The sequence below is a fragment of the Lolium rigidum genome, chromosome 3 (genome assembly GCF_022539505.1).
Source record: "Lolium rigidum isolate FL_2022 chromosome 3, APGP_CSIRO_Lrig_0.1, whole genome shotgun sequence".
NCBI classification, from domain to species: Eukaryota; Viridiplantae; Streptophyta; class Magnoliopsida; order Poales; family Poaceae; genus Lolium; species Lolium rigidum.
Genome location: NC_061510.1, coordinates 80589282 through 80602981, shown reverse-complemented (window position 1 = coordinate 80602981; position 13700 = coordinate 80589282). Strand labels below are relative to the sequence as shown.

Genomic DNA, 13700 nt, shown 5'->3' with positions numbered 1-13700 from the left:
CCCATGTTTGGGGTTCTTTGGCATCCACACCGCTCAACCGCTCGCAAGAGTGTGAACTTCAAGATACATAGTCGTCTCTATGTGCCTTGGTTACTTCTATAACCGAGTTCTTTACTTATGCACTTTACTTTGTGATAGCCTTCGTGCTTGAAGTTATATATCTTGCTATCACATAGTTGTTTGTCTTGCTTAACATAAGTTGTTGGTGTATAGTTGAACCCTAATTATAAAGGTTTTGCGATTAACAAATTAAATGCTAGTTTTATTCTGCATTTGTTCAAGCCATTGTCGTAAAAGTTTTAAACCACATATTCACACTCCCCTTTAGGAGACACCCGTGTCCTTTCAGGGTGCCATATCTGGAGTCCAATGGCGTGACCGGGGTGAAAGCCCCATCCAAATTCTTTTGAAGACATTGGATTTTTCTTTGGTGAGCTACTTTGGAGGTCCGTAAAGCTGCAATCAGCGATCGAGCTGCATCGAGCTCAGGTGAAGAGGTGATATGTCCACTTTCCCTTGGGTGGCTGCTACGGTGGTACTGGAGGCGAGTGACATGAGTTGGTATTTTGCTCGGGGGTTTCTTCGCTCTAGATTGTATATTTTTCCCTTTTGTTTGAGGGCCCCCTTTTGCAAAAGCTAGGGTTCTATTATCTTTTCAGTTTGGTTTTTACATGGCTTGCAGCGTAATCTTTGTTCTAAAAATGAGACATGTATTACCTGCAAAAAAACTAGTGATGTCCACTCATCTATATCTAGTTTGAATGCTCTTTGACCCGGTTTTTCTTATAAACTAGGTCACTCTCTTCTCTCTAATAAAAAATATACTCCATGTTCATTTCATTCACCCTGGTTTTTTTTAGCGTTCCTTGACCCTGGTTTGCCCAAAGAAAAGTAAAGGAACAGCCTGCCGCAAAATCTTCGGAGAAATGGCCCAGGGGTCCTGCTCGACCGCGGCCGTGATTTCCCACACACCCAAACTTCCGCTGTCCCGGCCCGCAAAATCCTGGTGCCTATTCCACTCCCACATCCACTTCACCGCCAACGCCTCGTCTACAACCTCGCCGCAGACCTCGTTCCACTTCCCTCCTCCGGCCACCGCCGCCCGCACGCCATGGCCGCCACCTCCACCTCCCTCTCCCTCGCCTTCTCCCCTCTACTCCGCCCCAAACCCCAACCCCAATTCCAGCCGCGGCACCTCGACCCCAAACCTCCCAAACCCCTGCGCCTCAGCCTGGCGCCCGCGCTCTCCTGCGCCACCGCCGTCCCCGACGGCTTCGCCATAGACGACATCGTCGAGAAGGACTGGTCCTTCCTGAACGCGTCGGGGTCGCAGCTCCCGCGCGCGCTCGCCGCGGCGGCGCTCTCGCCGGCGTCGCGGGTGCTGGCCGTGACGCCCACGGCGTCCTTCGTGAGCGCCCTCCTCTCCGAGTCCCCCTGCGAGCTCCTCGTCGCCGCGCACGAGTCGCTGTACGCGCTGGGCGGGATCAAGGAGGAGCACGACCAGGTGCGGTGCTTCCATCTGGAGGGCGGGGGAGCCGGCCAGGGGGGCGGCGTGGTGGAGGCCGTGCCCGGGAGGTTCGACGCCTTCGACGTCGTCTTCGTCTGCTACTTCCCCGGGATGGGGGTCACGGCCGCCGCGCTGCTCAAGTCGCTCGCCAAGAGGTGCTGCAAAGGTGAGTGGAAATGCTGCTACCTTATCTTTGTTTTTTCTTTAGTTTGTTGTTTCCCGGTCTGTGTTATCAATGTCATTTGCTGATTGGAAGCGTAAGTTTAGGCTTGTGCATTTCCTTCTATCAATTGTTGCTACATGTAGATGGCTAGACATGTATGCTGTTTCCAAGTCTGTTTTATCAATGCCATTTGCTGATTGGAAGTGTAAGGCTAGACCTGTTCATTTCGTTCTATCACTTGTCATACGAAGATGGCTAGAGGATGTTTCTGTGGCCTTATTGCTGTGTTCCGTATGACTAATCAGTACTGCCTTTGAGGCGGCATGTGATGCTTAAGATGCTACAACACACATTATTTGGTTGGTGCCTTTGAGGCCTTATTGTGATGTATGTTTGGTCGGTGCAGTGTTGAAGAATTTAATGGATCATACATATACGCACATTGACTCTTAAGTGTAGCCGATGTCCAAGCAGTACGCTGTCTTTATTTTAGTAACTTTGAGTCATTTGAGTTTCTTGTAAGACTAGTAGATTTACAGGTGATTGATTGGGGGTGCTCATTCTACTTCAAAGATTCATACTACTCATTGGCTAAATTAATCACCTGCTCCCGTTTGCATAAACCTTTTACTGCAAAGACAACTTAGGTTTCTTGTTGGAAACAGGCAATCTAGAGTTTTCTCAAGGTGATTTGTAGCATTTCGATAGTGCCTTTCTTTTGCATCAGTAAATTCAGTTCTTAGTTGTCCTTGAGTTGCCTCTCATAATTTTTTCACTTTCACCACTCATAAGAGCCTCTCACAAGGCAACTAGGTTTGTTGGGCTGGTCTAAAAGCATTCCTTATTACCCAAATAAAGCACTGTCAATGCTTCCAGAACTTGTCAACCGTGTGACACCTCTGGTTGAGTCAAGTTTGAAGCATTTGACACGTTACTGCAGATCCTTTAGGTCATAAACCAAACAACACCTTATAGTTTTAAAATGTCAACGTTTTAGTGTTTTACTGCGTGACGAGTGTGCTTCGGTTATGCAATGCTTAGTTTTATTACTTGAGACATTTCTTTTCATTTTACCTAGGTGCAAGAGTTGTCATCTTCTTGGATCAAGGGAGGCAGAACTTGGCAGAACACCGTAGAGAGCATCCAGACATTGTGTTCTCTGACTTGCCTAGTCGGTCTTCACTGGAGAAAGCTGCTGCAGGGAGCAAGTATGAAATAGTGGAGTTTGTCGATGAGTCTGCGCTATATCTTGCTCTTTTGCAATTCCAAGGATGAAACCCTCTTTTGTAAGACAGATTCTTTGGACTGGTTTATCAGCTCCTTGTTTGTAGATGTGCAAGGAGTCCTATTATCATGTTGTGGAAGAGGCCGATCTAGCAGGTGATGCAACGAGATCATCCTAGTTCCCTTGTCTTGCGCTTATGCTACCTACTCCACATATGAGCAAACATCTGAAATACACAGGGACAGCAACGGTAGATAGCGTAGGATTTTGTGTGTGATGTTCATCCTTCTCTTCCAATCCCCTGGAAGCAAGCCGTGCAGCGATTCACAAATTCAGCTTAGTTTGTGTTGGTTCTTCCGGAAGATTACCCTTTTTTTTATGTTTGTACGGAGTATAAGTTTATAGTGTACATAGGTACGTTGTTATTGGTCCTAGCTGACAATAGTGCTTCTGGAAGATGATCCTTGTTCCTGTTAGCAAGTTTATTGTGTAGACTGACACGTTGGTGGTCAAGTCCACTTTGAGCTTCTGTGCCAGAGAGCAGATGAGCCCAAGGCAAATGATGGTATAGCCACCACCGAGAAACCACAGAACAGTGAAAAGATGATACAACGGCAGAACAGATGAAGAGAAGAAAAAAGGGTGACAAGAGCCAACTCTAATGACGCAATTTTCTTCAGAAAATAAAAACTGCTGGAGCAAACTACAAACTTCAAAAGAATATTGGATATTTACCTCATATTTAGAAATCAAAATGCTACATCATACATGTAAGAGGATAACCGGAAGAGGAAAAAAAGAATAAAGAGACGATGCACATAAACATACAGGAAAAACACTATTAAAATATTTTATTTTGTTCAGACAATACAATCACTCACCGTATATGTTTTTTGACAGTAAAGTGGGGAGACACGTCTCCCACGTGTGTTTGTTTTATCTGGATAAAGGAAAATAGACCCTTTGATCAGTGGAGAACAGATTGTACTCCTTCATATCTGCCTGCGCTCTAGAGCAAGGCTGGGCTTGAACCGGAGCAAATGGCGTTCTTGCTAGGTGCTCTCCACTGTTATCATCTTTGGAAGATGGTGGTGCTTGTGGAGCTATAGGCAGGTTGAACTGGAATAACGAGAAGGATGCGCTTCGGTCATGCAATTTGTTACCATCTTCTGCAGCATCCTTCAGGCCCATCGGCTTCAGCATGGAACTATGCATATCTGGATTCAGGTCTCCACCAGGGTGACCACTGATCGGCCCTGTCCGATGTTGGTAAGGTGGAGGTGGAGGTGGAGGCATGACTCTGAAGCTTGCTGGCGTCTTGCGAATTTGCTCTGGGTAGATACAACTATAAGGAGGAGCTGGGTAATGATGAACATTGTTATACTGCACCGGGAAATCTGCAGATTGGTTCCCAGGTACTCCGAACCTGAGTGGGCTGGAAATGAAACTGGGAGGCTGACCATACTGGAAGTATCCATTTGTTGGAGCAGCACAAGAATGACCGTGAGGCCCAACTGTGGTTGGCGAATACGCAGGTGTATGCATGTTCTGGTGACGCAGTAGCTGATCCTGGAAGGGGGATACATTGAATCCAAATCTCTCGTTGTGAGGTGGGCATTTGGCTTTTGGATGGTATTCTCTGAAACCATTTCCCGCACATGTCTCAAGTAAAGAACGTGAAACAGTTTTTGTTGATGGAGCTTCTGCAATGCTGTTGATTCTCTCAGACGATTCCTCTGAGTCGGATGATGATGGTTCTGGATTATGAGTGCTCAAAGAGGTCATACTGCTTGAACTGCTTTCTCTATCTGCCTCGCTCATACAAGAAGATGAACCATCAGAACTGGCAGAGTTTGTCATCAGCTCTTCATCCACCCTAGAACCTTCATTGTTTGTGGAGTAACAATTTTGCTTATTCATCACAGGAGTTCCATCACAACAAGCAGATTGATTTTCCTCAGAGTGTTCATGTAACTGGTCTGTTTCTGATTTACAAACATCCCTGGACATTTCAGAAACCTGACCCAGTGGTTCAGGTCCTTTGTCAAGCTTTTCACATCCACTGATGTCAGATTGCACTGGTTTGGGTGAGTCGACATCATCAACTGATCCTGACATATTATTTGTTTCGTGTAAGCAAGTCTTCATTCGGGTATCCATTCGCTCCCATACTTTCTTCGGAATTGCATCTCTCTCTTGTGTACTACCAACACGACGGTACTGAACCAAAGGCTTATCAACTCCTGTTTTCCTTGCTATCTTCATCTCCCGACCTGATCTAGCTGTTGGAGAAAAATAGCTGTCCCCAGCTCTCTCCTGATGGTCATAGCTGCAAGAACTATAGTCTTGCCGATCTCTTGTTCTGTTATTTGTACTAAACACTGAGTTACAGCTCCCAGCACCATTTCTCGTTCTTTCCATTGATTGCCACTGCAAATTGCCAACACTTCCAGATTCATCTCTTGCATTATCATGCCAACATGAGGACTGGTCTTGAGGAATGTCCTTTCTCAACCTCAGATTTCGTCTTGATGGTTTTGATTGCTCGGATGTGAAAGGTTCACTGCTATTAATTGGAAGACATTTTGTCACTGTATTGTAGCAGTCTACATTATCCTGTCCATTAATTTCTATGCATGAAGATTCAGTATCAGAGTGGCACAGATCAACTACTGCTGAATTATCTTCCTCTTCACTAGCTGAATCTTTGGAGCCAAAAGCATTCCCCGAATCATTGTTAGTACATGTTGAGGAGTTTCTTAGAGTTGACGATGAAATATCGTCTGAGGTTTTGAATTCAACTAGCTTTTTCCCCTTATCCCTTTCCTTTTCTTTCAGCCTCTCTTTTCTCCTGTTCTTCTTTTCTCTCTCTTTCATTCTTCTCCTCATCCTGCGCTCTTGTTCTTCGAGTTTTTCTTTCTCCTCTTCCTCAAGAAGCTTGTTCTACAAGGTGTACAATAAATTGATAGTCAAAAATATAAATGAGCATACCTTTTCCAAATTTTCTTTGCAAGTAATACCACATACCTGTTTTTCCAACGTAATAATTTCTTTGCATGCTACATGGACTCGGTCCTCCAGGAGTTTTAGTGCAAGAGACACAAAAACACTTTGCGCATTTTGTTGGGCTGCACCTTCTCTAAAGGCCTTCTCAACCTGCAAAGAAAATCATACTTACTATATGATTAAGACTAGGAGTATGGGCGCCTAAATTTCTCGATAAAATCACAGTCAATTTTTTTCTCAATAAAACTTGAATAAATCTGAATAGTTAGTTGCCGGCAGCAACATTAACCACAGTAGTATTGCAGGAAAAACAGCTTGTCTGCAAACTATGTGAATGCGGTAGATAGAAAATATATCACACTAAGTAGTGATTAAAGCTGTCAATCCTTGTAAATTCATTGACCAGCAGAAAACAATACAATTATTATTTACTGAGCTGGAAAAATCAGATGAAATACACTACTAGAAGTCTTCACAGGTGAATAATAAGAACTTCTGAACCGTTGTACATTCCTTGTAGGGTCACAACCAAAGGCTAACATACTTACTGAACTCAAACTTGTACGCTGCAATATACGGTATATGTCTAAAAAAGGTAGGCGTTGTCCATAATTTGGTAGGCGTTGTCCAGAATTTGTAAAATAGGTATATTTCTTTTTCTTCTTTGTACAGTCAGAATCATTATGCAAGTACTGCTTCGGATAAGTCTTGAGTTTTGACAATAAATTACCTGTTCTTTGAATATGACTGCAGCAGCGTCCAGAAGAAATTCTCTTGCCAGCTCAGGACTTTTGGCATGCTTTTGTGGATGAGAGCCATCACCGTCAAGATCATTTTCATCCCTTTCCATGGCATCATCTTCCTGCTCATGTTTTCGTCAGTTAGAATAATAAATGCTCCCAGCTAAGCCTAACTTAGTTAAAGATGTAAACACCATAAGTGACATGCCACGTACATCCTCTTCCTCGGCCTCTTCAGCATGCTCAAATAAACTTCTTATACCTTCACCCTTTGTAATCGCCACAAATCCATCCCCTACCACCAGCCTGTGATGCACACAAGATTGGCCCTTCAATGCATGTGCTTTTACACACAACTCTGTATAGCGCCCATCAAGCTTCCAAGCTCTCAAAGTTATGAAATAATCTTCATATTGGTCAAGATCAATCCCGCTTCTGTGGACTTGGGTCTTCATCCCAACATTTTCAAAGCCAAAGACATCAGATTGTCCTTCATCTGTCCCAATAGCCCATTCAAAGTGATGATAAGATCCATCTTTCACTGATAAAGTTTGGCGCCAATCAACCATGACGGCATCCTCAAACACCTGCAAATAAGTGAAGCCGGATTAACTTCATAGAAATTAGAAACCATGTTCTGATCAATTAATTTGCAGATCATGTTGGTAAGCATTTTGAGGAAGTCATTCTGACCTCGCATTGAAAGGCATAATCTGCAACACAGAACCAACTTGTGCAGTAAGATTCCCTTCGCATGCGTTTCAGTTCCTTTAGCTCCTTGAATTCACGGATAACATTCCTTCGGCAATCTCGGCAAAATCTCTTGCTGTCAAACCTGTTAATTTTTTTCCATACTGTTAACTTTTCTATTAGAAGCTGGCAGAAAATAGCAACAATTGGCAGCATTATAGGAAAACTTTACTACACGAAATAGGATTAAATAGAACTGATCAGTCAATAGTTGAACTCGTGGGGTTCCTAACTTACCATATCTATACTAAATATGACACCGCAAAATACATTCTTTCACGGCTGAGCAGCAAATTTTTGGCCATGCACATTCCAGTTTCCCATCAATTTGTGCAACTATAAAAACCTTAAAAGTACTTTCGAAGTTTCTCTCTAGGCCATCTTCCATTATGTGGATATAAGCAGAGTTAAGATTTCAGCTTGTTAAGAACTTGCTACTCCGTACTTCAATTCAGTTATTTTGTTCATAAGTTGAATGCCAAGTTCAGCGAGTACTTTTTATGCCTCTAACTTGAATTTGAATAAAACAAACATCTGCATTATGCTCACCTATACATTAATCTTTCAATGAAATCATCCTCCTTCATACGCAGAAGAGAAGATCTTGTTTCTTCGCATAATGCAGACCAGAAATTCACCAGCGTATTACATGAAAGGTGGGCAGTATGCAGAGCACATGTTTCTCTAGTTCCATAACCTCTGCTATAGCTAGCCATCCCTTGGCTAATCCATCCTCTGCCTCCCCCACCACATGCATCAGGATAAAGCATTTCCCGTTCCCTTTCTCTTGATCGTGCATTGTCAAACACCTAATTAACACAAATGGCAAATGCATTAAGAAATAGACTGATCAAACATTTCCTAATCAAGAGTTAAATATTGAAAGTAAAACCATTCAGTATACATACAAATGATCAGTAATTCAGTATACTGAACATATCAAAGTGGTTCGTAATCATATTCACCGATGCAGAGAACAAAAACATCTGACCACAAGTTACTGCATAATTGTTTAGACTTACATTCTGGAGCACCCGTAGCGACTTGGCTTTTATAAAACAGTCAATAAGCGTAAGGATGCCATCCTTTGTTGTTGCAAGGCCTCCCCAAGGATGAACAGATGGATCCTGAGACTCAATTTGTTGCCTAATCCTTGATTCACCGGTTGAGCTCAGACAATCAATATCTGAAACTTCTTGCTGCAGCGACTTGAAATTTTCGAGAAGCAACCCATTGCACCTTGAACAGTAGAAATTCTTGCGTGCTTGCTCAATGAGGGTTTGCTTATCCAATTTGAGGAGCTCCCGTCGTGCTTGAGGTGGCAGGTCATTCCAGAACTGAAAAAAATTTAATCCACCGCCAGAAAACTATTAGTTCCCTTTGCAATAAAGTTATCGTGAAACCCACAACTTCAGTTTCCAAGATAAGAATATGATACTGCTTAAATATGCATTCCGGCTAGTGAAATAAAGGTACGCCCCCAGTGACGACAAGAAAACAGCCTATGTTACAGAATAGCAATTTCCTAATTTTAATTAAGAGTACCGCAACACGACAATTACAGCCGATACCAAGGAGGTAATGCAGCGAATTCAAGGTGTCTCAGGGGAGTTGTAAGGAAAAAATTTAAGGTCTCGTAAAAGTTATAGCACAAAAAACCATATAATAATAAATGCGATAGAATAGTAATAGGCCATAACGGGGATACAAACAAAGCAAACTCTATTCTAGGTGTATCACCATTTGATACCCAATCTAAATTCTACTTGCAGCTTTGCTGGCTTATCATCCTGCTATTATAGAAGGAAGTATAAAAAATGTAAACCACGAAGACTTAGGATTGTAGAGTTAAGTACATGATTAGTTGATAGATATGAACCGACTGATCACAGCTTGATGAAAGCTTCGGAATTACATATTCTGCCGCATAAGCAAGTTAGTCGAGGCATTTTAAGTGTTGTGACAGGATTTTGTTTTGCTAACTCGATCGAGCATTTTTGACACACGAGAATTATCCAGAGAGCAACCCTTGATATCCAAAAAAAGGACAGAACCAAAATCAGATTTAACTTTCTCATTGCATCTCAATCAAGTGTCTCAAGCCTTTGCGGGTAACAGAGAAGTATCGATAAGCCTAGTTTGTTTTCCCAGGTTAAGTAAACCAAACTAAACGTGCAAACCCAAATGGTTTAGAGTCTCTAAGTGCAATGCGCCACCGATATCAACTCAAAGTCAATTCAATAGAGCTGCTCACAAAGTCAATATTGGTACATATGGTCGTCAGGGGCACGGAAGAGTAATCCCGTCGAATCCAACCACTAAAATTCAGAAAATAATACCCAAGCAAGCCAAACTTCGTGAGAGGGGGGAAATCGAACTGAGTAAACAGCTCGTTTTCCCGGACGCCATCTGGAGGCAGCTTTTACGCAAATCGCGGAAACCGAGCCAATCCAAGGCAGGACGCGAGGGGGGGCAACCAGCTCAGTCACGGATTCGCGGGGACACCGCCACCAATTCACCGCCAATTCTCGTCACGCAAATCAAACCCAGCGTGATAACCAAAGCAGCGCGCGCGCGCGACGCGACCCTACCTTCTGGAGGCGATCGAACGTGATCTCGTCCCGCCGCCGCGACCAGATCCCCGATCCCGACGCCGAAGCCACCGCCGACTCCGCCGCCATCAATTCTGGCCGCCGGCCGCCCTCAACGCAACGACGTGGCCCGATCCAGCGCCGCCAGCGACGGCGGCGCAGCAGCCGGGGGACGAGGGCGCGGTGGCGTCGCCGGAGCTGCGGCCGGGTCAGATCGGCCCCGGCGGTGGCGCCAACGGGGGTTTTGCTGTGCTTGCGAGATGGGGAGGATGGGGGGAATGATGAGGCGAGGCGAGGTGGGGTTGGGTAAAAGGGAGAAGATGAGGAGGAAGATGGGGAGGGAACGCGACGACGACGTTGCTTTTTTAACCGCCACGGTTAGGCAGGCCGCGGTGCGGTTTCTCATGGGTTCTACTGGTTTCAGCAATTTTTGCCGGGGTGTTGGTTGTAAATCTTGTTAGAACAGCCGCGCTGGTTCCATGGCGTTCAAAATCTGGCGTGACGGTTTTCATTTTTTTTCCGGGTCCTTGTAGAGTGCTCAATTTATGTTTTGAGTATATACAAATGAGTAGCACATAGTGTGCCATCTTTTTTTGGAGGCAACACATGGTGTGTCATCATTAGTTCATAATAACCAAACCTTTATAGGGCATGATATTTATGCCAAGATATAATAGTACGGAGTACTTTATTTATTTTCCGTAATTTTTTAAGGAATTTTTGTCGGGGTGTTCGCTGTAAATCTTTTTAAAACAACCGCGCTGGTTCAGTGGCGTTCAAAATCTGGCGTGACGGTTTTCATTTTTTTTCCGGGTCCTTGTAGAGTGCTCAATTTATGTTTTGAGTATATACAAATGAGTAGCACATAGTGTGCCATCTTTTTTTGGAGGCAACACATGGTGTGTCATCATTAGTTCATAATAACCAAACCTTTATAGGGCATGATATTTATGCCAAGATATAATAGTACGGAGTACTTTATTTATTTTCCGTAATTTTTTAAGGAATTTTTGTCGGGGTGTTCGCTGTAAATCTTTTTAAAACAACCGCGCTGGTTCGGTGGCGTTCAAAATCTGGCGTGACGGTTTTCATTTTTCTTCGGGGTCCTTGTAGAGTGCTCAATTCATGTTTTGTATATTCAAACATGGGTGCCACATAGTGTGCCATCTTTTTTTGGAGGCAACACATGGTGTGTCATCATTAGTTCATAATAAGCAAACCTTTATTATAGGGCATGATACCTTTATACCAGGGAAATAGTAGGATGCTTTATTTATTTTCCGTAATTTTGTAAGATTTTCTTGCATGTTGTTGCATTTTTGTGATAAGCAAATACACACGATTTGTATAGATAGTTTACGAGCTTAATATGATATTGAATATACCAAGTTGCAGCTTGTAAAAACTAAGGGGGTCATCATTTGTGCTGCCCTCGTTCAACCATCGGTGGTTTTGGCACCAAAGTACGACAAAAGTTTCAACCATAAATAGTTTATGCAACCTATAAAATTTGACATCCAACTAAAGAAGTCCAAAATAAATAAAATAGAATCTTATTACTTTAATGTGTTGAAGATTTGCTTTGAATAGCACAACACATGTTTGCTTTGAAAAGTAGCATAGATGAGTTGACCTTGATATTTTTATGCAAGACTATAACAAATTAATTAGTGTCGCAAAAATATTTTGAGAATATTTTCCATATTGATTTAGTGCCCACAAAATGATTGTATGAGTAGTAGATATACAATGACGGCAATGTGTTATAGTTCTAAAATAAAACTAATATTTAAAGAAGAAAGTGCACATCTCGTCCTTGAACTTGTGGGAAAGTTCACTTTTCGTCCTAAAAGTTATTTTTAGTTCAGAACGGACCTTAAACTCTGGGAATAGTTCACTTTTCATCCTTTTGGGTTGATTTGAGAAAATCATTAAGATGGAAGGAAGAAACAGTCAACCAACCAAATTGGTTTCGAACCAGACTAGATCCAAGCTAGCTGAGATGTCGAACCCAAAAAAAATTGAAACCCATGTATCCGCGAACTAGTCACTCGCTCGATTTTCTCTCTCTTCAATTCACTTGAAGGGCCGTGCCACGAAGACTAACTTCCTTTGCATATCGTCATCGTCATGCACCTCTACCAATGAACCATTGACTTGAGTTTTTTTCCACACGTGACACATATTTGTCTGGCTCAACCGGGATAAGGACTAAAAGTGAATGACTCTGAGAGTTTAAGGTTCGTTTTGAACCAAACAAAAAACTTAGGATCAAAAGTGAACTGTCAATAGAATTAAAGGATCAAAAGTGAAACATGGTCTTACATAGGAAATGATCCAACAAGAGGTCAATGTTTTACACGCCGATTTGTCAACTTGCATAACACCAAACCTACTTTTACAACTGTGTTTTAAACCAACATGAATTGTCCAAGATGTTGCTACTATAATGGTGCGCTCTACTCAATAGACAAACAAATCTTACTAGTTCAAATATTACAAATGATACCCCTTTCAAAATAATACAAATGATACATGTAAATCTAGCATCTTTTACATAAATGGGACGTGATTTTTCGAGGAAAGGGGATTTTAGATGTAAATAAAATCTACAAATATTCTACTTACTTTTGCTAGTTAGCCAGACCCAAAAGTTTTCTTAGTGCACATTATGTAACTCTATTGTACTTTGTATGTCCAGGTGCATGTAGTGTTCTTATTTTGTGTGGATTAACTTTGACAATTAATTTAACCAACAATACATGCACCACTTGTTATACAAAAAACGTCGCTTATTTATTTATTAAACTACAAATTTAACGCTATAAGTTGAAAATCTGGCGTGACGGTTTTCATTTTTCTTCAGGTCCTTGTAGAGTGCTGAATTTATGTTTTGTATTATTCAAACATGGGTGCCACATAGTGCGTCATATTTTTTTTTGGAAGCAACACATGGTGTGCCATCATTAGTTCATAATAACTATTGTAAACCTTTACAAGGCATGGTACTCATACCAAGATAATAATAGAATATTTTACTTATTTTCCGTAATTTTGTAACGTTTTCCTCTATCTATTTTTGTTGCATTTTTATGATAAGCAAATACAAGGGATTTCTGTAGATAGTTTACGAGCTTAATATGATATTGAATATATCGAATTGCGGTTTGTAAAAACTAAGGGGGTGATCGTTTGTGCTGCCCCCGTTCAACCAATGTTGGTTTTGACAACCATAGTACGACAAAAGTTTCAAGGGAAAACCATAAATAGTTTATGCAACCTACAAAATTTGACATCCAACTAATTAAAGAAGTCCAAAATAAATAAAATAGAATCTTATTACTTTCATGTTTTAAAGATTTGGTATGAATAGCACAACACATGTTTGCTTTGAAAAGTAGCATAATTTAATTAGTACCAACAAATCTTGAGAATATTTTCCATATTGATTTAGTGCCCGCAAAATGGCTGCATGAGTAGTAGATCCATTCCATAGACAAAATTAGTAGATCCGTTCCATAAAACCTATTTTATTTCACTTTAGAAGACCAATTTGTTTGACAGCGAATAAATCCATTAATTATGAAAGAGATGTTTATGTTCTCTTGACAACAAAGTGGAATGTACATTTGGTAATTCAAATGTGGAATGTACATTTGGTTCTCAAATAAAGTGGAATGTACATTTGGTAACCAACATGCATTGTCCAAGATGTTGC

At 41.9% G+C, this 13700-nt stretch overlaps 2 protein-coding genes across 2 annotated transcripts; one reads left to right on the top strand and one right to left on the bottom strand.

Moving 5' to 3' along the window:
- The first annotated feature begins 1029 nt into the window (after positions 1-1029).
- LOC124697076 lies at positions 1030-3084 on the top strand. The gene is made up of 2 exons (XM_047229714.1): positions 1030-1673; positions 2749-3084. The coding sequence occupies exons 1-2, from the start codon at positions 1112-1114 to the stop codon at positions 2943-2945; spliced, it is 759 nt and encodes a 252-aa protein (XP_047085670.1). The 5' UTR covers positions 1030-1111; the 3' UTR covers positions 2946-3084.
- A 630-nt stretch (positions 3085-3714) lies between these two features.
- LOC124701859 lies at positions 3715-10090 on the bottom strand. Its single transcript, XM_047233956.1, has 8 exons — positions 9983-10090; positions 8414-8728; positions 7941-8200; positions 7335-7476; positions 6857-7228; positions 6632-6763; positions 5923-6051; positions 3715-5838 (listed from the first exon to the last, which is right to left on the bottom strand). Exons 1-8 carry the CDS (start codon positions 10070-10072, stop codon positions 3832-3834), a joined length of 3447 nt encoding a protein of 1148 aa, XP_047089912.1. The 5' UTR covers positions 10073-10090; the 3' UTR covers positions 3715-3831.
- Positions 10091-13700: the final 3610 nt, after the last annotated feature.